Raw genomic sequence first — 25,776 nt, 5'->3', positions numbered from 1 at the left:
AAAACCTAAAATGGAGAGAGATACGTGCTTTGAAGGAGAAAGTTTAATTAAAATGATTGAGGGTGTTTTCGGAATAACATAAAGTCACCTTTTTCACATCAGGTTTTTAATTAAAAAATAAATTAAAGTAAGCCAATAGAATGCTGACATATGGCGTTGGCAAATCGTTGTCAAAAATTGGTTGTCAACATATCGCGATCCCAGAGTTTTTTTAACAAACAATGGCTTGCAACTCTTTTAACCATCAGTAGGGAGATAAGGATGGAAAATAAATAGAAAAATAAGTTATATTATAATTAACGTGTTATAGGAAATTGTTGTATGGATAGTGTAACTCTATTTTCAGTAGTAGCACATTCAAAAACAATTTATTTACATGTCTTTTTATTGTGTAATGATATAAATAGCAACGGATTATTTTATATATTTTTCTGTGGGTAATTGAAGAACAACTGAATTCTGCTTAATTCTTTATTTGGCAAAAAGTTGCACTGTTTCTATCCATATTCTTGCAGCTATCATATTCACTGTACTTTCTGTTTTTGCCATATATAAATAGGGGACACAAGTAATGCAACCATGACCTTAATGTTAGTGAACGAGTGATATACGACATTTTTTATTTCAGCTTCTATATAACATCTTATTTGGTTTGTTTTGATATTGAACCTGAAAAGAATTCTAGGAGTGTTGTTGATGAAGCTTTTTAATACAATTTCGGTTGAAGAGTATTAAACTTGTATTTGGAGCTTACAAATATGCAAGGACACAGTTTTGTTTTTTTGATTATCAACAGTCATTCTATTATCCGCCTTAAGAATAGTAACGTACACAAGTTATCCTGACTTACATCCTTAGCGTATTTAGAGTTTTTCCGATCAGTGAAAGACGTGCAAAATTGAAATTTACTTTTTTTATAAATAAAAAAATAGTTTATATATTATTAATTTGTAAAAGCTTTTCATTTAAAAGAAATTTGACCAAATCTACTCCTAAAGTTACACCAAATAGCTATATGAAAATGGTGTTTGCACAATTCTGAAGATATACTGTATTTTGCAGCATCAATATCCAGTGCTTCACTAAAATAAACATTTTAACCTGTTTTTAAAATTATGTAAGGAGTTTACTTTTATAAAGCTGCATTCCAGTCTAACCTTACCAAAACATGAGAAAAACACGTAAGTTGAACAGAAGGTTTTGATAAGGAAAAGGAAAGAAAAAAAAAGAAAAGATTTTGAAGACAAATCTTCAACACAGAAATTCCATGACGTTGAAACTTCCGACTTGCTTAGATAACTAGCAATGAGAAACATGATTATTCTGAATATATATATATATATATATATATAAGCTTGGTTTTTTCAAGACCTTGAATGATGGCTCGAATAATGCCTAAAACACCAATTTCTTATTTTCCAGAATAAGGTATAACATCATGTACAAAACAACTAAAAGCCAGCACAACATGCGACATGGTTATAAGGCTGGACTTGGTTAAGAGAGGGAGAGAATGATAATAAACTTTTTAAGACAGTTATAAACTCTTTCCCCTCTTGGATTTGAAATGCTATGGTTCCTTTCCCTTTATGTTAAAAGACCGAGCTTGAACTTTTAACCATATAAGACTGGTTATAAAGTGAGGTTTAGACCTGTTATATATTGTAATTTGATTGTATATGGGGTCCATGTAAAATAAGATTACTGGTGGTCCAAAAGTATTATGATGAACAATAACCATACAATAATCTTCGGAACATGTGTCAATTATATATTTCAGAGCATGCTTTTCTTTAAATTTTCCGTTTGGTTTTTCTTTTCATAACAGACATAAGTTAGGTGGTCCGTGTCACTTGGTCAAATCAATTTTTCTTCTTTGCAAGTCATGTTCTCATCACATCTTTTTTCATATGGTCCAAATTGAGTAATTATCACACATTACCTTTCAAAGAAATGGTGGACAGAAATTTTTGTCGATGTAGCAAATTATTTTTTCATTTGATAGTAGCTTTCTAATGTCCTTTCCCTGTCCAAAGGATGCCCCCAACCAAAATGTATCAGTATGCATATGTCAAAGCTATATAAGATTTGACACATGTTCTTGATTGGGGGATGGCAGAGTGATTTGATGTCATACATTTCACAAAGATTTATGTCATAAAAAGAAACAATGTAAAACTACATGAAGTTATCTGAATATGGATCTGAGTATAGAATCCCTACTCTATGGCTAATAGATTGTTGACCCTTACAAATTAAAGGAACTTGACCCTTTTCACGTGATCATTACAGTGATGGATTGAGGGTGTGACATGAACACCACATGGATTATAAAACTGCAGAAACATTATTCATCTAATCTTGGGAATAAAGTTGGAAATGAATCTATTTGTTGATATAGAATAAACTGTAATTGATAACACGTTAAATAATCATATATGAACAATCTATGCTTCCTTTGATGTGAGGTAAACGTATAAATAAAAAATGCCAACTCATTTAGTAGGTAATTCATATCATCGAATATTATTCATGAATTTGAAAAATATAAAAGTTAAGAAATAGACCAGCAAGCATTGAGCACAGTTTTTAACATGGATACAATGACATGGTTGGGCAATCCGGTTCTAATTGTAGTATAATGCAGTATTGCTGGAAAGAAGGGTCAAAATGCCTCAAATATTATAATTGGATATCTTACACAGCAATGACAACTACAATGCATAATATTTCACATACCATTCTCAGCAGAATCTTCGTTCTCATCATTTCTCTGCTCTAGTTTTGAAATCTCACTCTGCAAATTCCCTAATATCTGCCTCTTCTGTGTTTCCAATTCCTTATGGAAATCCATTCTCATCTTTTCCAGTTCCATCATCTGCTGCCTTTTATTATTTTCTATCTTTTCATATATCCTACTGAATTTTTGTATGGAATCAGCAAGCAAACTGAAGGAAGAAGCTTCATCACTGCTCCTTCCTTTCCTTTTCTTTGCTTGAAGTTGAAGTCCATCTGAACCTTCTTCACCGGTAGATTCCACATTGTCAGGACTATCCCTCAATTCATCCAACCCATTAGCTTGATTCAAATAAACTCCAGGGTTCATAAAAACATAATCTCCCGAGTCGAAACCACAAGAGATACCAACTTGTTGAGGAGGTGAACTCATTAGCTCATCCATTCTTTTAAAATAAACCCATTTGCAATCTCCACCATCGCTCTCTTGAAATTTAGCCTTCTCCTTCTTGTATTTTTTCTTCAGTGTGTCAAGGCGGTTTCTACACTGAGTATCCGTCCTTTCTATTTTTGAAACTTGTGCTACCATTTTCGATACTTGCTGCCATTCCTCACATCGAAGACTCTTCCTTCCAAGTTGAAGAAACGTATCACCCCATGCATCAAGCAGAACAAATGTCTCATGCTCAGTCCAGTCAGTAAGTGAATTCCTACCCCCAGAAGATGGTTTGGGAGCAGTAGGAACTGGAGCTGCAGCTGATGACGCTGGCACAAGAGGAGCAAGTTCATAGGTTGAAATCAAACTCTTCAGCTTTTGCTTCTTTGGAGGCCACTCCAAATCATCTTCATTCTTAGTGGCATAATAACCAATCTGCTTGTTATCCTCTACCTCCTCTTCCTCATCATCATTTTCATCACCAACTCCATCTATGCCATTTTCTTCATCCCCATCCTTTTGGGGAAGCTGAAGGCTGTTACTTTGATCAACCTCATCATCTCCTTCTAACTGTTCTTGTTCTTCATCTTCATCATGATGATGGGCATATTCAGTATTAACCGGGAGGGAATATGGAGAATTCTGATAACCATAACCTCGTTGGTGACTGATGATGCGATATGGGTTAGGGTGATAGCTCGCATCATCCTCAATGCCATCCATTCAGAAACAGAATTTTGGTAGGAAACTAAAGCTACAAAACTACAACTATCTCCCTCAACCAACCATTCAACAACCCCTCTTTGAGTACAGTGTAATATCCTATTCCAATTAAAATGAATTGCATGACCCTGAATTTATTCACAATTATCTTTCTAGCATGTATGTGTGGAATAAAATGAATTTAGGAAAAATAATTGAAGCAGATGTGCATCCAATTCTCATTGAATTTCATGAGATAAAAGCAATAGCATCAAACATGAGAAGATTGTGATTGGTGTTTCATACCTGAGAGAACGAAATTTCAGGGAAATGGAAAGTGTGAAATTGCAAACAGACTGAAAGAAAAAGAAACTGTCAATTGACAAAGCACCATCACAAGTTCCACAGAGATAGAAGGTGCTCTTTGCTAACGTGAGCCGGGTGCGTGCCCTCGTTAATACATTCATTTTATTTTTATATTTAATTTTCGTTTGTTATTATTATTCAGTTTCCAACAAATTTTCACGTCATGCTTCGTCCATGGCTTCATTCAAATTTTAAAATTAAAAGTTTTATTTTAAAAGCAGTAAAATAAATATAAAAAATTCATTATTAAAATAAATTAGTTATAGAAATAATATTAAAAATAAAAATGATAAAATTAGCTTTTCGATATTTTTGTATTTATTGAATATATATGTAAAGGGTCATAACTAATAATATTTGACAGAAGTAAAATGTGAAAAATGACACCTTATTCTAAATTTTAGATCCTTTTGAAATCGATATTCTGCAATTGAAATCGTATTTTACTTATATTGAAACCAATTTCGCGCAGTCATCATTTTATTTTCAAAATTAAATTAAAACCAATTAATTACAGTATTTTCTGAGCATGTGATTTTGAATTTTTCGTCACACAACATCATCACGTTAAAATCATTTTTCGATATTTTTTTCAAATAATCCTTTCTTTTAAATTTTCATCGCTCATTTTAACTTTTTTAATTTATGAGTAAAATTAAATTTTACATTTAGTAATATATTTCATTTGACTAATCCACAAACTTACTTAAAGAAAACTTATTGTAAATAAATATTAAATTTTCAACTCATTTTACATTATGTAAAAATAAAAGAAAAAAGAGATTTGTCCTTATTATAATTATATATATACGATTAATTCTGTTTTTAGTTTCTAAATTTTAGATTGAGACCAATGTTTTGTTTTGTAAAAAAAAATTATATAATTGTGTTTTCCAACTTTATGAATGAATGTATGATTTAAAAAATTTTACCACGTTATCTTCTATTATAATTATTGAAAAATAAAGACACAAAAATAGTTATATGAAAGACAAGTAAGAATAACATTTCTATTTTTACAACAATAAATAAAATTATCATTATAGTTGTGGACGACATTCATTTATCCCTAAAGTTTTGGGATAAAATTGATATAATATTTATGATAAAAATAAAATACAATTTTTATTTAAAGTTTAAGAAATATATATTTAATTTAGTAAATAAATAATAATATTTCATACCATTTTTCATATATGTTGAATTTTATTATTAAAAGTATATATTTTAAATTTGAATTTAGTGTGAATAATGAAATTTATTTTTAAGATTGAATAAGTTTTTAATTTTTAAATGTTGAGTGAGATAAAAAAATTGAATTCGTTTATCTTTCACACTTTTGTTAATCTTTTTGTGCTCAATTTAAAAGAAAAGTTTAATGAGTATAATTTTTTTATCCCAATCAATTTTTTACATGTTAAATGGTATTTGAAATTAATAATTATTTTGAAACATGTTATATAATATAAATATTTTAAATGTTAATTTAAAATTTTGTTTAAGACATTAAAGTTTAAGATGAAACTACGTCAAGATTTGAAAAAAAAAACAAGACTATTTTTAATTTTATGTTATGTTTGATAGGTTAAAAGTATATTTAATCCCAAGTTATAATAAGATTAGGTTAGTTATATTATATAACTAAATATGAAACTATTTTAGATTAATTATTAAACTTAAATTATTTTTGTGAATATAAAATTATATTAAATATCAACATCTAAAATTTTGGTGCACATAATAATGTTAGGAGTAATGATATTTAGACAATATTATTTTAACAATATTTACATATTAATTTATGTGTCATTCTGTAATTGATTCAAAATATTTCAGAATTAATAATAATAATTTTAAACATCATCATGAACTAATCACAAAAGAATATATAAATAACATTCAATGTTGTAAAAAAAAAAATAGGTTAAATATATGTTTTAGTTCTCATGTTTGTTCCTCATTCTCGATTAGGTCCTCATATTTTTTTTGTCCCAATTGCATTCTAATATTTGTAATTTGAGGCAATTAAGCCCTCTCCGTTTTTTTTTGTCCCAATTGCATCCTAATATTTGTAAATTTGAGACAATTAAGCCCTCTCAATTGGCCTACAACGTTAGTTCCAGTTAACGGAGAGGGCTTAGTTGTCTCAAATTTACAAATATTAGGATGCAATTGGGACAAAAAAAAAACATGAGGACCTAATTAAGAATGAGAAACAAATATGAGGACCAAAACATATATTTAACCAAAAAAATATTATCTAAATATCATTATCTATGACAATTTTAATAGTTATATGGAACAAAAGAAGAAGCAGCTGTGATAGTTTTAATTATATAATAAATACTTACAAGGGAAATTTATATAAATACACGTTAGATATGTTTTTACTTTAAGTAAAATAGGCAAGTTTTGATTTTATATTTATATATCTTTTATTTTTTGTTCGTAAAAATTATTTTTCTTGTTTTTAATATTTACAATTTATGTGAATTTTAATTTTAAGTTTTAAAATATTATTTGTTTTGCAGATGTTTGAAATTAATAACTTTTATCCAAATAGATTGATGTTATATATTTTATTTTATAGATCTCAGTTTACTTTAAATATATTACTTGATTATGTTATATTATAATATTAGTAGCACTATTTAAACAGGTTATTTGATAAAATATCATATAATTAAAGTTTAAAAGAATTAAAAACAAAGATAAAATATAGAAAATAAAATGACAGTGTATATATTTTATACAATACTCGGTACAGGAACAATACGTATTTGTATTTTTGTATTTTGTATTGTAGCTCTCAATGATGAGAGTGAGAAGAGAAAGAGAAAGAGAAAGAGAGAGAGAGAGAGTGTCGTACATCGGAAGACTCAGGGAGTTCACTGTCTCTCTGACTTTGATGCATGAAGATGCAGGTGGAAGAAGACGGTGAAAACTAAAAAAAAAATAAAAATTATCAAGTGTAAAGAGAAGAATGTGAAGAGGGTTATGTAAGTGTAAACAAAAGGTTTGGTCTTTGCTGCTGATGTTCATCTCTGCAAGTTTCAGCATTTGGGTTTCCCTCTGATTAAATAAAAGTAGGTTTCTTTACAGTAAATTTCTCTGCTTTCATTTCTCACCAATGGATGCACTCTGGGATTTTTTTCTTCTTTTTGTTTCTAAAATGTTTAGTGGTTTCGGAGTTCATTCTAAACAATGTTTAGAGGTTTTTTTATGAAAGATTTTTTTATTTTTTTATAATAATCAGATATCCTTTTTGTGCTTTTGCGGATTGCTTGATTAGATTTTGCCGTTGGCGATAATCAGATTCTGTTTAAACTTATTAACTGTTGATTTTTGAGCGTTTGATGAACTCCTTTTTTTCCTTTTAAAAAGAAAAATAGTGATCTTGTGCAATCACAAGCTAGATATTTTATTGTCTTCTTATCAGTTGCACTTTAATGTGTTTGTTTGAGGTATCATATGTGCATCTGGCTTGTTTTCTTGGCTCGCAACCTCCAAATTGTATAAGTTACTGCTTTTTTTCAATTTTCTAAATCCGATCATCAATGTTGTTCATTAATTTGTTTGTTCCTAATTTGTTTCGAAGTGGTATGTTATCGAGAATGTTGTTGGAGAAGCTTTTATTTGATAAGTTGCTAAAATTCTCGACAGATTTGCCATTCGAAGTTTACCACTTCAGGAAATTTAGATTCTCGTATGGCTCTTTCTGCGGCAAATTTCACGTTTATTTGGAATGGAAATGAGTATCAACTGTGAGCTGCAAAAAAGTATCAATAGATTTGTGGAGTTCTTTTCTTTTTGTGGCTATCTTTTTAGCCACTTACTAATATTTTGTACAAATTCTACTCCTAATTTGTGTCAAAATTTGAAAGTTCCATTCCTCTAATAATATCTATCCCCGTATTCTGAAAAAGAAAAATTCTTTGAATGGCTAAATAAACTAGCAATTTCTGTATGCGATGAGGTGTTGTGAACTTTGGTCGTGATTCCTATTGTCTGGGAATTAATACATTGCTGTTTCTTTAGCTTTTTGAATTTGATGCAGCAAGGAAATGATGGTTTCTTCCTTTTGAGAGGAATGGGGTACTAGGATAATGCGGAAGAAAGGAAAGGCTCATATTTGGAAGATTTTTAATCTCATGGCTGATTCTTCTTCCAATTTCTCTTTACCTTGTGATGCATTAAGACAAATGAGTTTCTCAAATTTCAATACCTTTGGTTCTAGGTTGGGGATTGGTGCTAAAGGGTTGCCAGATTCTGAATCTGTTTGGAGCCCTACATCTCCTCTTGATTGCAGACTCTTCTCAAATCTTAGCAACCCTTTTAGTATCAATATCAAGTCTTGTAGACCATCATTTCAAACTGGTCATAAGAAACAGTTTGATGACAGTAAAGTAGGCCTTGGCATCATAAGTTCCCTGGTTAATGAAACCAAAAATAACAATGACATCCTTGGTAAATTTCAGAGGAAAAGTATCATTTTTGGACCACAGGTGAAAACTGGCATCCTTAAATTTTCAAACAACCATGAATTCTTTGCACCTTATTTGAAATCTAATTCCTTGCCCAAAAACTATGTAATTTCACTTCCTTCTGAAACCAAAACTCCCAAATCTGAACTGCAAGACTTTGACAATGTCTCTGGAAAGAAAATTGACAACTGGGAATCCAAAGCTTTCAATGGATCCATGATTTCTCTGCCTGGTTCCTTTAGGCCTTCATCATTAATCAACAGAAATCAAAACTCCAATTTGGGAATGAACGAATCTACATTAACCAGTTTGCCTCCGGTGACAAGCAGAGACTCTCAGTTAGATAAGTCTTCGAATATTAAATCAAATTCTCTTCCAATATCCATTGATTTTAGTAAAGGGTGTCTAGGCTCGCTCTCTGCAAGAGAGATAGAGCTTTCTGAGGATTATACCTGTATAATTTCTCATGGTCCAAACCCTAAGAGAACACATATTTTTGGTGACTGCGTTTTGGAATGTGACAACAATGACTTCACTGAGTTCAGCATGAAGGAAGAACCTGCTTTCAGAGCTTCTCAAGTTCCTACATTTTCAGAAGGATCATCATCCCCTTACCATTCTGACAATGTTTTCAGCTTTTGTTACTCATGTAATAAGAAATTAGTGAGGGAGGAAGAAATTTACAGATACAGGTTTGTCCCAAACATCTCACTATGCTACTACTACAATCCAGACAAAAGCAATAGTTGTAATATATTATCTGTATATCTTGCAGGGGTGGGAAAGCATTTTGCAGTTTTGAGTGTGGATCAGAGGAATTGGAGAAAACTGTGACTTACTCAGCAGAGAGTTCTCCTGGCTCAAGCCACCACGATCTCTTCCTCACGGGTCTGCTTTTGTCCAAATAACACTCTTTACTTTCTTGAGACACACTGAATAATTTTGATTTTTATATACAAAACATATCTACCTATGTGGATTTGTTTGTGCTATGCATGTTTGCAATGCAAATTATAGTGTGGTTGTGTTCAAGAACCATATTTCATTGTTCAGTGAGTTATTCCTAGGAAAGGCAGAGTTATTTCATGGTTCCATTCTGATAACTCTTGAACATGTATATGCATTGTAATGTTCAGTGGATGAGTTGATGAAAGAGGCCACAGCAGGCCCTGCTTCTCATCAATTTTTTTGCTTCATTATCATTACCTTCTACGATTCTACCTTTGCTTAAAAGTTATACATAATCATATTACCTTGTGTCATTGAGATATTTCTTTTAACTAGTCTAGTTTGCCTTGCATTGTTTGATCAGCAGATAAATTTGAAGATCAAGTACTGCATTTGAACCCATGACGGATACGTTATGATGTACATAAAATCTAATATCTTAAACAAATGAATCTTTTCATATACGAAATTGTTATTGTTTAAATATCTATTGAAGTATTCTGATGTAGAATCATTTTTTCTTTGATTATTTTTGTCACCTAAAGTTCTAAATGATTTTACAATAAATGTTACTCTTTGGTAATTATTTTCTTTTTTTTTATATATTATTTGAAATCATTTTTATTTTTAAACAAATAACCCTTTTTCTATTATATAGGATCGGTTACCTTCTAATATAGAGTGTGGGAAAGATTAAGGTATGATTTTATGTCTTATTATAAATAAATATTAGATTTTAAGGGAAAAAAACATTTTTGTAAAATCATATTACTAGCTCTCATTTTTTTTTATACTTTTTTTTATATTTAAATGGTTTGGAAGACTTTTTTTTCTATACGGAAAATAGGCTCCAAAACTATTTATTGTTTTTGTTGTTTTTCTTTTCATAGTATTATTTATAGATCTTTGGTTATTAATTAAAAAACGTTTGAAATTTTTAACACTTCTTTTTGAAATTTAGAGAAGTTGATTTCTTCAAAATATTTTCCTTTCAAAATATATTGTATGTGATGTTCTATTATAGAATTTATCAATGTTTTTTTGAAAATATTGTACCGTTTAATAATAATACTAATAAAAGTAACCTAGAAGGAGTAATAAGACAGAAAAAAAGGCTACAAGTTTAGTTTTGGTCTTAGATTTTGTTCCTTTTTACTTGAGAATGTTGCTAAATCTTGAGATGTATTGTTGCCTCTTTCTAAAAAAGAACTATTAATAATGAAATAAGTTCTTTCAATTAAAATAAAATTTGATCATCAACGAATCTTCCTCCTTATTGCAAATATTTGCTATAAATGGATTTTTAAGGAAATATTAAGAAGCTATAGATTTATAGATACAACTAAGTAGATTTTTTGATAGATATTCACCTGCTCTTTTCATTGAAAATTTAGTATTTTCTTTATATTAATCAACGTTTTTAAAAGATATGAATTTGGTGCCCATATTGTGAGATTTCAATGTTCTCTCATACATTGAACTCAAATTGTCTGCATATCATACATTCCTTGGATTCATTTCCCTCTAACAAGAAGCAAAATTGCTGAGTAGCAGAAACTAAAAGGAGTAACAAAAGGTTTTGAACTTTCCTACTAACAGAAATTAGACTCTCCGGAATTTAACAAGCATTCGCCACATAAACTAAAAGTTAGAGTTTATCTTGTGGTTCCATAAACACCATCGATGGGAAATCAAGGTTGAGCTTTCCAGATCGATGAAATGTCAGCCACAGCTTCTCCCACTGTGAGATACACTCCTTTTAATCCAAAGGATTCCAAAATTTTTGACTTGTGCAATTTTTCCGCCACATTTCCAACAGGATTTGCCAACACAAGCTGCATGAGCAATCATAAATGCAGAGGTTAGCAATAAAACATAAGTGCATGAGGCACTGTGAGTTTGTGACATGCAAATCAGCGTCTGTACCTGAAGTGATCTCTTCTCCAGCGTCTTTTTAAGTTCACATAAAGTCTCAAGCCCACTTGTGTCTATGGCTGTCACAGCTGAGAAAAGAGCACTGTTAGAATCAAAATGTGACCAAACTTCAGACAACTAATGTTGTAGGTCCAATGAAATATTATACCTGTCATGTCTAAAATCATGCACTTCAATGCAGCTCCATCATTATCTTTTATATGTTCTTCCTCTTCTCGAATCCACCTCAGTATTCTGTTTCAGGATAAGCTTAAATCATAAGGAATCATGGATTCAAAAGCAGCCTACTAAAACTTCACGAATTGAAACAATAGAAATAACAATGGCCAACCTTTCTTGAAGATAAGTTGAGTTAGCGAAATAGATTGGGGACTCAACACCCAAAATGAGGAATGAAGGAACTCTTGAAGCTTCTTTGTATTGGTTTATGTTGTGGAATATTTGAGTTCCTGGTATATTCCCCAAAACCAAAGTGTTTGGTCGAGTGACATGAAGCAGGATCTTGATGACTGATATGACAACCTGAAGATTTTAACCAAGTCAGTTGATATCGATGGCATAGCAAATACATAGATTATCACGCTATTATATTTTAGCTTTGCAATAACAGGAAAAAAAATCAATGAAGTATCAACTTACCGCTATAGCAAGGCCTAGAGGCACTGAAATAAACAGAACCCCGAAAAAGGAACACAGACATGCCAAGAAATCAAGTTTGTCAACCTTCCACAGTTTATACGCAGATTGATAATCTAATAGCCCAATCACAGCAGTGATGATAATGGCCGCTAAGACAACATTTGGTGTATAGTAGAAGAGAGGCATGAGAAACAGAAGGGTAACTAGAACAGCCGCAGCCATGATTATATTTGAAACTGTTGTCTGTGCTCCGGCATTGTAGTTAACAGCGGATCTAGAAAAAGATCCTGCAAGAATGTTTTACAACATAAGATTGCTGCTTCTTAGGTAACTAGTTATATGGTCATATTAGAGGAGAATCATCACCTGTTGTGACATAACATGAAGAACAAGAGCCAGCTACGTTCATTAGACCAATAGCCATCATTTCTTTGTTTCCATCCACCTGGTAGTTCTTAAGTGATGCAAATGTTCTACCTACTGCAATTCCTTCCTGAGATATAAGAAAATTTGGTAGAATAAGTGTGGCAGTTCAATGAAACTACATAGTATGATACATTAACGTCTCTAAACATGTAGTTATGTCCAATACGAGGATGCAAAATCAGAGATTTTTCGTGACCAGTAGACAACTTACAGTTAAAGATAAGATCCCAGTGATAATTCCAGTTTTGATAGCAAGAGCCAAGTAAGGACCACTGAAGTATAACATGTTTGATGAAGGTGGATTAAGTCCCTTTGGTAAGTGTCCAATCTACCAGAGAATAGATACAATAGTAGATATTAGAAAAAAAGTTGTATTTGAATGCATCTCTGAACGATCGATATCTATCTTACAATTGAAATCTGATGAGTCTTGTTTCTCAGAAGAAAGACTAAAATGGTTGACAGAATAACTGATGCCAATGGTGCAGCGGCTGAAACCCAGAAGAGTTTTGGTTTCCTCAAGCTCTGTTGCAATAAGTAAGAACTGTCAGATCTTAGGCATAGAAAGAAAGTCAAAGCAAAAGACTTGGTGGAAGATAGAAAAATTTACAATGTGCCTTGTGGTCATCAGGAATGCCAAGAAGCCGAATCCCAAAAGAATGGTTTGCCATGACCACTGCAAAGTTGCTGAAATATGTTAGAGAACATGCATTTGTTTAAGTTTGCACTTGCACTTGCATCTGTGTCACAAGTATCTTTCGTTTAAAAGTGACCCATCTCTTAATTTGCAGTTATTGAATGGAAGAACATAAAAAAATCTGATTTTTTTGCTTTTTGTGATTCTCCAAGAACTTTTTTTTTTTGTTTTTTCATTTTGGAATGTGATTCCCTATACAATGCTCCAAGAAAACATATTTTGAAAAATAGGTATCCTTTGCTTAAAAATCTTGTTGTACAATGATAGTCTAAATTCTTATAAAAAGAATAAGTTCGATGAGAATGTTTGAAAGAGTTGTGTGGTGCTGAAGAGTTAATTATTTTCTTTTTTATGTAGCTTTGGGGAAGTATTATTAGCCCTTTAAGACAGCAGTATCTAAAAAATTATTCGCATTTGAAAAATAAAAAATCATGCGGCGTTGTATTTAAGGGCACCGTTTGAAAGATGATAAATTATTTAATTTAATTTAGAAATCAATTTTCATGCTTGATAAATAAAAGAAAAAATTGGGCTAATAACATTTCTTTAAATCTGGATAAATCTAATTTTTCCAGACAAATTAAAGAAAAACTTTTCATCTTTCAGTTTCGCAACACATGCTTTTCTAGTTTGTAGGTGAATGAGAAAGAAGAAAGAAATAGCGACGTAAGGTTCAAAGGTTTACACGTGTCAAATTCCCAAAGCATCAAGTCACCTCTTCTTACATTGAATTTTTTAAATGATAATTTTAAATTAAAAATATTCATAATAATCTTATCTTTAACTTTAAAGATAAAAATATAAAAAATCATCTTATTCACACACATATATATTTTTTTTTTTAATAAAATGACGTTTACACATCTTCTAAACTTCAAACGGATGTTGAGATATTTCTACAGCTTTTATGAATGAGAAGAAGTAGAAGTATTATTTCATTAAAAGATAAGCTTATACTGTAAAACTATATATATAAAAGAAATTCGTGTGTGATTTAGAATAATAGTTTAATTTTTTTCTAATTAAAAAATATTTTATTGGAATCTTAAAGTAAATATGGCAATTAAATTCGATGGTGATGGTGACGGTGTTGGTGTTAGTGTACCTCATGTCGTTGTTTGAAAACAGAGATCATGACCGGAACTATTTGCATCTGGCTTGTAAAGTGCACGATTCCAAGCAAACCTTTAAGCTGCTGCAGTGACACGATAATGGCGGCACCGCCTGTGAATCCAACCAGAGTTGCCTTCGACAGAAAATCAATCACAAACCCTAACCTGTCGTAGCACAAGTAAACACAACACAATCAGCGTTTATTTTAATCAGAAAATTACTCACCAACCAGTTACAGTAACCTACTGCAACAAGCCACCATGAATTCTTGATTTTCCTTTCTACTGCTGTTTTTATTTCATCAAGAAAAAAAAAACGAACTTTTCTTCATAATCGGTTTTTGAATCAGTACCTTAGAATACCCAGAGAAGCTTGGAACACACCGGCAAAGAAAGTGGCGGTGAAAGCCAGTCCAAGATACAGAGTAGGGTCTTGTGAGAAAGAAACTTTCTCACTTAACATTGATCCCATAACCAAAGACGCGATCGAAACAGGTCCCACACCGAGATGTTTAGAACTTCCAAGCAACGAGTATATCAATGGAGGCACAAAACTTGAATCTGCAACAAGCTCAAGCCATTTCAACCGTTACTTCTCCCACAATATCGAAACGTCAATTTATTACACTTTACAACAATCCAAAAAAACAAAAACATTGCATTTTAATAAACAGAGAACAAAAATGCTAACATAATCCAATAATGGGTGGCAAGTTTGCAAGCTTGGCATAACTGATCCCCTGCAAAGAGACAACAACGTTAAAATATTCAGACACGTCCGGACGAGGTCGATTATAAAAAGTTAAACGTTTGAAGAGAAGAAAAAGAAGTTAGTGACGGAAAAAAGGGAAGCGCGTGTGACATGGAATCTTGCGAGACCTGCGGAATGGCGAGGCTGGCAATGGTGAGGCCGGAGATGAGATCAGAGCGGAGAAGGGTGAGGTTGTAGTTTGGAGCCCATTGGAAAATGGGGAAGAGATACTGAAGTGCGAGGATGAACTTTTTGAAGGAGGTTTGGTTCTTGAAACGGTGGAGAGGGTCGTCGGGGAAGAAGATTTCGGAGACTCTGTGTCGGAGTTTGTGGAGTGTGGTTCGCTGTGGTGGCAATTGCACTGCATGGATTTCCAACGACGGTGTCTGGGTTTGGATTCTGAGGGTGGCGGGTTCGCGGTTGTCGAAGTGTTCCACTCTGTTCGAGTTCACACCCATGGATTTTTGCTTTGCGTTGCTCTGTTTTCTTGGTTTTCTCTGTTCGCGGTTTCTCTGAGACGCAACCACTGCGATCGTGCCAATTTATAGGGCACACGTTTTACAGCGCAACGTAACTGTTCCCGTGGTTACTCATTACCGTTTAACTTTGTGTTGCATAGGGACATGACCGTCATTTCGTTTTATTCTGTGGTATATTCTCGCTGTTATTATTACTCTTTCCATTGTCATTAACGAGATTGATAATAGATTACGTGTCACTGTTACATTAGTTCGAACGGATGAATTACAAACTATCATGTAGATAATTATAAAAAAATTATTAAAAATAATTTATTAAAAAAACATTTTTCTTATTTTTTTTCTTAAATAATTGTTATCTCACTGCCATCTGCTTTGACTAATTTATCTCGTAATTAATTTTACAATAAAGAGTAGTCAACTCCTGGTTTAAAGACTATTGAATGAATTAACCTTCCCATTGCATCTTAAATACGCAAATTATTTATTTTATTGTCTGAATTGGTATTTTACAGGTTTAACTGTTGTACACACAAGAGCTAATTAAAATGTCTGATGTGATTTCTTACCATAATTTCTTAAATTAAATTTTCTTGCCCACACAAAATTATTAAAATATGTATACTTACTTTTATTTTAATGTTAAATGTCCTCACAAAAGGAATGTTTTACTTTGACTTAATTAATTTTTTAATAAAAATTTATTTGGAATTTCATCTAACTTTATTCTAAGAACTGACGCGTTTTATTTTTAAAATTTGGGTTAAATATGTTTTTAGTCCCTATACTTTGGAGTGATTTTGGTTTTAGTCTTTCTTTCTACAATTTAGTCCTTCGACTTTAGAAAATTCTAGTTTTAGTTCTTTTTCTTAAATTTTTTTAACTTTATTTACTGTTTCAAATATGTTTCTCAATTAACATTGAAGCAAAAATGTGTCAAACAGTGTAAACAATCCAAATGCTATAATGAAACGTGCTTGAAACAACAAATAAACTTAAAAAAATTTGGTAAAAATGATTAAATCCAGAGTTTTCTAAAGTTGAAGGATTAAATTGTACCTTAGTTTAAAAGAGGAACTAAAACCAAAATCGTCCCAAAGTATAAGGACTAAAAACATATTTAACCCTTAAAATTTTGATACATTTTAATTTTTAAGTATTAAAAATAAATGAATATAACTTTTTTAATAAATTATGTTAATTTTTTACGTTTTAAATATATTTTTTAATAAATAATATAAACAATTTAAATACTTATAAAAAAATAAGTTTAAAATATAACTAAATATAATATAATTAAGTTAAAATAATGATATTTATTTAATTTTTAATTTTGAAATAATAAGAATTAAATAAAATCAATTTTACGTTAAAGTTAAAGTTGAAGAAAAAAATATATTTCATCATAACTTTTTCGCATGTTAATATGACATAAATTTAAGATCGATAAGTTGATTTCTGATTTATATTCGACTATATTATTAAGTAGTTTAACTTATATAAAAATATTATATAAGATATTTTATAATAATTTATTTTAATATTTTTTTAATCTACATAAGTTATAAATTTCATAATTGTTGGAAGTCGCAATCGACTATAGATATAAGACCAATTCAGTGTATATAAGTGGGTGTAGACCTCATCTTGTGGAGTTGAGTTAGGTTTAAAGTTTATTCCTAACATGGTATTAGAGTCATGATTAAAATATCTGTTGTTGTTGGGCATGTTATTCCACCTGCTATCGGACCGCTATCGGTTCACTCATTAAATGTCTAATCTCACACTCGAGATGTATATACCTCGACGTGAGAGGGTATTGGAATAAGTGAGTGCAAATCTCGTCCTACAAACCAATTTTGTTGGATTAAGTTAGTCTTAAAGTCAACTTCTAACAATAATTTATAATCTTTAATTCATTTAAATTTTTTCCATTGTTATCGTTTACATAAGTTATTTTTTTTATTTGTTTGTTATTGTTCATTTTAAATTTTTTAAGATAAAGAAACGTAACAATGATTTAAATTAAGAAATTAAAAAATTTAATTTTAAAAATAAATATAAGCTAATTTTGATAAATACTATTAGCTTAAATAAAATAATTATTTAAAATTAATCACTTACTTACTCTACGTTATTTCAATTTCAATTCCAGTACCAATGAATGATTTTTTTTCTAAATTCAATGGCTCGCTTTTATAATTACTTAAAAAGGTCTACCACTTATAATCATATTATTTTAATATCTAAACCATGCACCTAAATTCTTTTCTAATATCAATTTTTCAAATTTATTAGGGACTTTCATCTTCACTAATGAACTAGCTATAGTAATTAAAGTGATGTATAATTTCTTTTATTATTTTCTTTCCTTCAAAAACATATTTCTTTTTTTCTTAAAATAACGTAATGTCATTTCACTTGCTTTAGTGGTAGATTTTACTAAGCAGTGTTGTTTAATTTGAAATCATCTATTAAACAGCTAACTACGTTAGAAATATCTAAATAAAAAAATATACTTAATGAAACAGAACTGATTAAAAATAATTAATCACATTTTTATTAAAAATTTCACACACAAAAATTGTAGAGTGTGTTTACACAAACGAATAATTTATTATTTATTTTTATTTACACAAACGACATCATATATGAGATGAATATTAACTAAAAGAATATTTTATTCCTCAACAGTGATTAGTATCAGAATCTAACAAAAATGAAATTTTATTTCTATCTAAATCTTGATTGGTATAAAATCTAAAGAAAATATTCTTGCACACCAAAAAATCTAGTGTGTTTTACCATTGTGAATACAAAGACACTCCATATAAAATAGTACTAGATGTAAAAAGAATTTCCATTACTATATATTTTTGTTTCAATTTAGAATTAATTATCTTAAATACTGTTTAATCGTCGTATAAATATATGAGGAAAAAATATATGAAATTGTAAATACATTATTAACTTAATTACATTTTTTATTATTCAATTTTATTGTTTTTGTAAAATATATTATGACTTGACTTATTACCTGATCTTAGGCCTTAAATTATTATATTATTTTTTAATTAGATTAATACAAAAAATTACAATTTCATCATAACAACTTTTTTTTTTTTAATTTTGACACAATTAATTCAACCCAATTCAATTCACAAAGATGAATTATATTTAATACAAAAACTCAATTCAATAAGGTATTTTTATAATGAATTAAATAATTAATTCTCTTAAATCTAATTTAACCTAACCTGTGAACCTCTCCTATCTAAGAGGTTTGATATATATAAATATCACTGTATATACCTAATTATAATTAGTTATGTCCTATGCCACATGATTGCATTTTTCTCCTTAATCACATGCTTTTTCCGCCTTTCCTCCTTAATTTGTCCATATATTGTTTCATAAAAAGTAGAATAGCCTTATTACAATATTACAATATGAACAAAGCACATATGTCATTATATCAACCCAAAAAAGAATACTATTTTAATTTAAAAGTGACAAGCTTTATAACCCAAGTCACTCTCACTTTCCATATCTCTAGTCTTAGAAGTCGCCATTAGAATGAACAACCTATCCTAACAAGTTAGGCAATAAAGTCATACAAAAATATTACTCTAATCAATTTATACTTTACCAATAATTATCCTTTAGTGTCTTATTAGCAAAACTCTTTTTTTTTTTTCTGATTCAAATGCTTGTTAATTTATTTCTAAATGATACATTTTTACATTTATTTGATACCGTATATAAAAATAAAATGATCATAAAAGAATAAATTTTTATATTTTTTTAAGAAATAAAAAAGTAAAACATAAGAAAAGATAATATTTAATGAATGTAAAAAAAATTATGTGTGGTAAAATATTATTTTTTTATTTCCACACCAAGATGCAAAATGTGAGAACATACTTTTTTTCATACCTTGCCAATAATATCTCAACAAAAAAAACAACAACATTGTAGTAAAATCTAAAAACAAACAATTTTAAAGTTGTTGTTATCTGAATATATGACACAGTCCTATGCTGATAGCTCATGTTCAATAAATAAAAGGAAAATGATATTTTGACACCAATTTTTTGATATCATTTTGACACTGCACACGTGTTAAAATGTGATTGGACGATTTTAAATTAAAAAAAAAACTTCGGTTTTTTTTCTTCAAATATGTCATTGTCTCAGTTTTTTTAATTTGAAATCGTCCAACCACGTTTTGACACGTGTGCAGTGTCAAAATAGTGTCAAAAATTATTGTCAAAATATCATTTTCCTAAATAAAACTCCACTTTCGGTGTACTATTTGGCAAATCCAAAAGACTGTTTCTTACGTGATTTGCTTCTATAATCTATTTAACTATTTTGCATAGTGACCGACACCTTTGTTTATAAATTTCATACATATACGAAGATGTCTTGATTTATAAGTTTATATAAAATAGGATAAATTTTCCATGCCTATTTATATTTTACACAATTTTTATTATTAGAAGAAATAAAAGAAAATCATAAAATAATGTAAATATATATGACTATTCTTCAATAAATAATATTACAAAAATACGTTACTTTATTGCAAATTATATATTTAATATTTAATTGAATGCACTTTCTTGGGAGGAAGAACCAACCTCAAAAAAGTCTTTTCCCTTTTGACTCTCCAATAATTTAGGCAAGTGCTTGAGAAGTTGGCAAACATGTAAGGCAAAAATCCTCTTCCAATGTGGCACCATTGTTCATTACCCAATTTACTAAATATACTCAGAAAATTGGAACAAGAATTCTCCTTTTATATATATATATATATATATATATATAACGAAAATGTATCTTTAACAATTTTTTTTATAGCTTTTTTTATAATTAACTACTTATGTGATAATTTGTGATTGATCCATTTCAAATATACAAACCAATAAAATAATGATACATATTCTATTGTTAAAAAGTTGTTAAAATATCATGATCCTGGATATAAACATATATGCATACTCGGATTAAAACATGAGGTGATTGCTGTAGCATAGTTGTCTTCTACATTCTTCCACACTCATCTTCTTCTCTTTTTTTTCGGAATTAATATCTAACACACTAGGGTCACCTTAAACATACCATATGTTTACATTGTTATGGCTTGTTTATAGCAAGTTAAATACAAACAATAATGTTTTGGTTTAAGGGATAGAAGTCAAGTCTATATTTCAGTACAGTTTCTAAATTTCAAGCATAAATTAAAGTTTTTTCTTCATTTCACATCGATAACTCTTCGATTGAATTAGAGAACTATTTATAAAAGATACTCTAATATTAAAATCAATAATAATTCGATAATATTAACAATAAATTTAATCAAGTTACCACAAGCCTACAAGTATTTATAGAATTTAAAATAAGTTTCTAATTAATATTAATCTAGTTACAGTCTAATTGGTAACGATGTAATTTAGAATTAACAATAGTATCTTTATAATCAATTTTAATTTTAATGATTATTATGAGACAATAGACTGTGGTTGACTGTCTAGTTTTTAGGCGGACCGGATAATGATTCTATAAAAATAATATTATTAATGACTTGCTTTATCAGATTGCAATCTCACTAAAAATCAGCTTCTACCGTTTTTCTTTGACTGAAATGAACCTCTGATAGAAATTAAGACGTGAATAGAGAAAGAGATTAAAGAGAATATAAAGTACTGCAAGTAGTTATAGCAGGAAAATAAGGTTAGGTTTAGTTAGGAGAATTAATGTAACAGTGTTTACGCGTTGATTGAAGGTCCATCTATATCCCACTTGGAAGATTCACCACTAGAAACTCTACATCTGGATTGCTGTTTATAAAGACAACCAAATAAAAGTATCATTGCCATCCCACCCATAATTTGGCCCCTGATTTTAATCATTTCATGATCGATTTAATTATTCATAAAATTGATACCATGAGCCCACCACCGTTCTCGATCATCTCACACTTTTAGCTACTCAGTGTCTATCCCTTACTTGGTATATATACTACTGCAAAATTCTCTCTCAACCAACACTCCATTATAAGTAGTAGTATGTACGTACAATATCATAGGAAAATAATGCTTTAAAACAAACAATCGTAATACTTGTTCACTTCCATTCATCACAGGACCAAGTTGCACACCTTTTTAGAGACATAAAGGTCATTCATTTATACAACTACAATGTTTCTTTCATAAACAAATTCAAGTAGATAGACAGAAAGTACATTCTGAGATATCAGTTCACATTAATGAGTTGGTACTATTTCTTAAAATTCCAAGCGTTTCTAAGTTTCACGTTTGATGAGAAAAGAGACCAATCAAAATCTTAAATATCTTTCGTGAAGATATTAGACTCATATTTCATTTCATTGGTGTTATACGTATATAGTAAATCCTTTTCTCGATAAACCTAACAAGTGATATCAGATCAGCGTGTTCTGTTAAGATGAACGGTGGTACTGGATAGTGCACAACTTTTTTGGTTTTTGAAAGCAATATGATGAAACTGAAAAAAGTTAAAGATTTGGTTTTGTTAAATGAAGTAACTGCCCTCGGTGCAGAATCAAAGAGAGTCAAAAGTTTGGGCAGGGTGAAGCACTCTAAGAGCCACTAATATTTTTGAGGGTAGAAAGATATTTAGAGAAATAGATGGGAGAGTTGGTGTAGATTCTACTGAAATGAAGAAGAGAAAGGGAAAGGGACAGACTGATATACGCGGCGGGAGAGAGTTGCGTTAGATTGGTGCATGCGTGTTAGATTGACAATGATAAGGAAAAAATTTGATGCATGATGAATGAGGTACCCACAATTGATGGATCAGATTCTGCGGGAATTCAAAAGGGAACACAATGGATGGAGTAGATGCATTTTCCTTTCCCATTTTCAGAGGTTCTCTGCTTAGTATGAATAATTAAAGCGTTGATGGCAACACGTGGCTTCTCTCCGATGATGTTCTTGTTGGTCAGCGTTTCCAAATTCCTCTGCATTCATTTTGTTTTGCTAACACGAATTTGATTCTTCCTTTCCGAATGATCTAACTAGATTTCTTTGGAAAGCTTTCTTCTTAAAGCACGGATCAAAATTAATCTTATCAAAGTCATTTCTATCTTTGGGCTGGAAAAGGAATACGCACTATTATAATGCACCTTTGCCTTTTGGCTTATCAAAATCATTTGCTAATGGGTATGCACAAAAGTTTCACCAGTACCCATTAATCAAATCATTAACCTCAAACTCAGAATTTCCATCTCTTCTGTAAAGAGAGGGAAGGGACTCTAATGCATGCACGTAAAAGTGTTAAATATTTTTTTCTATTCACGATATTATGCATAAAGTTTATATTTGCTTGATGATAAATACGTAATGTATAATGTTTTAGGTGTAGGTTCACGATTACAATCAGACATTCCTTCACACATTTTCTAAGTCACAGTAACATTTTAAATTCACAGTAAATATAATAATGTAAAACAACGTAGAAAAGAACAGAGAAAGCAGAAAATTTGGAGGCTGCTCAAAGGAACAGATTCCCGTTTGAAATTTGAACTTATTGCTCAAACTCAGCAGGAGTTGCTCTGACGAGATGATAACTGTTGCAAAGTCAGACTGAATTCATTATAACAAAGTGAATCCTTACTTCTTGCCCAATGGAAAAGCATGCACCAAGTGTCACAGTTCAACTTCTACTGTACCTGGACCATTGAAATCTGCATGCAAACCACCCTTAAAAGATTGCCTCAGAATCATCGATATGGCCTCCACCACTACAACCTCATCACAATTTTAAATCTTCTCAACAGTACCAGGCTGCCACCCATCAAATATTCATCAGATGCTTTCGTGATGTACAAATTCAATTTGTGTTTTTCAATATCTTTATCAGTAATTATATGTCTCTTGTACGTTTCATCTTCCTATAAAAACAACAAAAAAGACACTAATAATAATTTTTGTGTATTATTTTCACTTTGTTTTATATTTTTATCACTAAAAACATACAATCATAATGGCATATAAACTAAGTAATTTGAAAAATCCATAAATAAAATGACAAATATAATGGGTTTTTGTTACACATTTAAATTCATATACAAGACACTATTGGGTAGTTGTTGGAGATTATATATATATAATCATTGTATTTTGATAATTTTACTGAGTACATTTGCATGTATTTGTTTTCTAAAAGGAAGTGTTTAACGATTTTCTTATTTCTGGTATTTAACTTTTTTATCAGATTTAAAATAGAAAGACTAGATTATTAATCCTATATATTGAGAAAATGAGTAGTTGTTAATGTTTTTGTTCCACTAGGTTGGTAGGAATCCCATGTTTCATCGATCTCATCCATTAGTTGTGGTGTGCAGTCTTATCAGATAAAAGAAACGGACAGAGAAAATCATGCAATAACATATTTAAGAACATTAATGGCGCAACGAGAAACGTGAAAGAAATCTGCACTTGTGTCACATTAGAACACAACGATTGAAAGAATTAGGTAAGGAGGCAGCTATGTATCTGGGTGGTACACTAGGGGAGCCCCTTATTCTGAGATGAACATGAAAACTTAACACAGAAAGTGACAAAGTTAGCTTGGGGAAACGTGGTAAGTGGAGGAGTTTATTCTCGGAATATGCCGCAGATGTATCGGCATTCATTTCTGTTGTTTCGTAGATATAATGATTTGCAAATTGATTCATTTGGGTTTCCCCAAAACATCATTACGAAAAGTCAACTTTGTGGATTTTCAAAGCATAACCGTGTCTTCTGTGCCATTGAAATCATAGTGGTGAAGGCACTGAGGAAAGAAACCTATATATCCTGAAATTGCAGTTTCTGTGAAAGTGGCTGGCTAGTAGAATTTATATATAGCTGCCTTTGCACGTGGAATAACATTTACTTAAAAGGAACGACAGCAGAAGAACATGTGAATTAAAATAAAATTAAGGTCTAAATGACGCAGTTTACGTGTACAAAAAGGAAAATCGGTGGATCCTCAAGTGTTTTCTTGGCATGTTTTGTGAGAAGGAAAATGATATTTCAACACTAATTTTTTTAGACCATTTTGATACTCTACACGTAATAAAATATGGTTGAACGATTTTAAATTAAAAAAAAAAACTTTACATACGAATATAATAACCATTTCTGTTTACTCCTTTCTACATTGCATAAGAATAGGGTTTCCTCATCTAACCATCACATGTTTAATCAGAAGCTATTCTCTTCTTGAACAATGATATATGAAACATTTTTACGTTTATTTATTTCACATAAAATATAAAAGTAAAATCGTTATAAATATATAAAAATATTATTATATTTTTTCAAAAAAAAGTAGAAAATAAATAAAGATAATATTAAATGAAAGTAAAAAATTTAGATATATCAAAAAAGAATTATTTTTCATTCTTTATTTCATTTCAATAGCATCATGTTCAAACCGCAAATGAACAAAATTTAATGGTTTTTAGTGTTAAATTACATAGGTTAAATGAGTTCAAAATGAGATATGAAATAAGAATGACTTCAACTCACCGAATACTAATAATTTATTATTATTTTTACATTTTCTTACAAATTATTATTATTTATTGTTTCTGATAACTTAGGTGAACAATTTAATACTTAGAATTATTGTTTAACAATATTTAAATAGATAAATATTTAATTTATTTGTTTGGGAAATAATGCAATTTAACACTTCAATTTTTAATTACTGTTTTTATAATAATATTTGATAAAATGAATAAATTTTTTTATTATACTGTTATAAAATAATGAGTTGAGTTAATTTCATTTTAATTCTATTATAATGAATATGTAAAATTAATTTTAAAATAGAATATCTTTAATTTAATCAATTCCCGCAATTCATAATACAAAATATTTATTTGACTCACAAAAAACGAGTTAAATCGGTTTTATTTGTTTTTAGTTTGAGTCAACCTGTGTTGTTGGTTCGCTTTGAAATTTTTTTATTTAATAACAATATTTTAGTATTAGATATAATTTATGTACTTAAACATTGAATTTAGAGTTA

The 25,776-nt window shown here is 30.0% G+C and overlaps 3 protein-coding genes across 6 annotated transcripts; 1 reads left to right on the top strand and 2 right to left on the bottom strand.

Annotated features, from left to right (window-relative positions):
• Positions 1-2,537: 2,537 nt before the first annotated feature.
• Positions 2,538-4,327, bottom strand: LOC106760596 (trihelix transcription factor ASIL1-like). Of its 2 annotated transcripts, none has more exons than XM_022781412.1 (2): positions 4,181-4,327; positions 2,538-4,023 (listed from the first exon to the last, which is right to left on the bottom strand). In XM_022781412.1, exon 2 carries the CDS (start codon positions 3,893-3,895, stop codon positions 2,732-2,734), a length of 1,164 nt encoding a protein of 387 aa, XP_022637133.1. In that variant the 5' UTR covers positions 3,896-4,023; positions 4,181-4,327; the 3' UTR covers positions 2,538-2,731. The 2 variants fall into 2 exon arrangements, with proteins under 2 accessions (XP_022637133.1, XP_014499502.1); XM_014644016.2 differs by having other exon boundaries at positions 2,538-3,994; positions 4,181-4,320.
• Positions 4,328-7,034: 2,707 nt separating this feature from the next.
• On the top strand, positions 7,035-9,920 carry LOC106759703. 3 transcript variants are annotated; one of them, XM_014643015.2, is made up of 3 exons: positions 7,035-7,326; positions 8,298-9,416; positions 9,500-9,920. In XM_014643015.2, the coding sequence occupies exons 2-3, from the start codon at positions 8,347-8,349 to the stop codon at positions 9,630-9,632; spliced, it is 1,203 nt and encodes a 400-aa protein (XP_014498501.1). In that variant the 5' UTR covers positions 7,035-7,326; positions 8,298-8,346; the 3' UTR covers positions 9,633-9,920. The 3 variants fall into 3 exon arrangements, with proteins under 3 accessions (XP_014498501.1, XP_014498500.1, XP_022637132.1); XM_014643014.2 differs by having other exon boundaries at positions 8,279-9,416; XM_022781411.1 differs by having other exon boundaries at positions 7,904-9,416.
• Positions 9,921-11,119: 1,199 nt separating this feature from the next.
• On the bottom strand, positions 11,120-15,690 carry LOC106759729 (probable sulfate transporter 3.4). Its single transcript, XM_014643050.2, has 13 exons — positions 15,361-15,690; positions 15,173-15,221; positions 14,835-15,042; positions 14,475-14,646; positions 13,283-13,348; positions 13,084-13,197; positions 12,884-13,000; positions 12,613-12,739; positions 12,247-12,533; positions 11,939-12,129; positions 11,756-11,841; positions 11,599-11,675; positions 11,120-11,507 (listed from the first exon to the last, which is right to left on the bottom strand). Exons 1-13 carry the CDS (start codon positions 15,688-15,690, stop codon positions 11,364-11,366), a joined length of 1,968 nt encoding a protein of 655 aa, XP_014498536.1. The 3' UTR covers positions 11,120-11,363.
• Between the last annotated feature and the right edge of the window lie 10,086 nt (positions 15,691-25,776).

The sequence above is a fragment of the Vigna radiata genome, chromosome 5, assembly GCF_000741045.1.
Source record: "Vigna radiata var. radiata cultivar VC1973A chromosome 5, Vradiata_ver6, whole genome shotgun sequence".
In the NCBI taxonomy this organism is placed as follows: Eukaryota; Viridiplantae; Streptophyta; class Magnoliopsida; order Fabales; family Fabaceae; genus Vigna; species Vigna radiata.
This window is presented reverse-complemented; position numbering and strand designations above follow the sequence as displayed.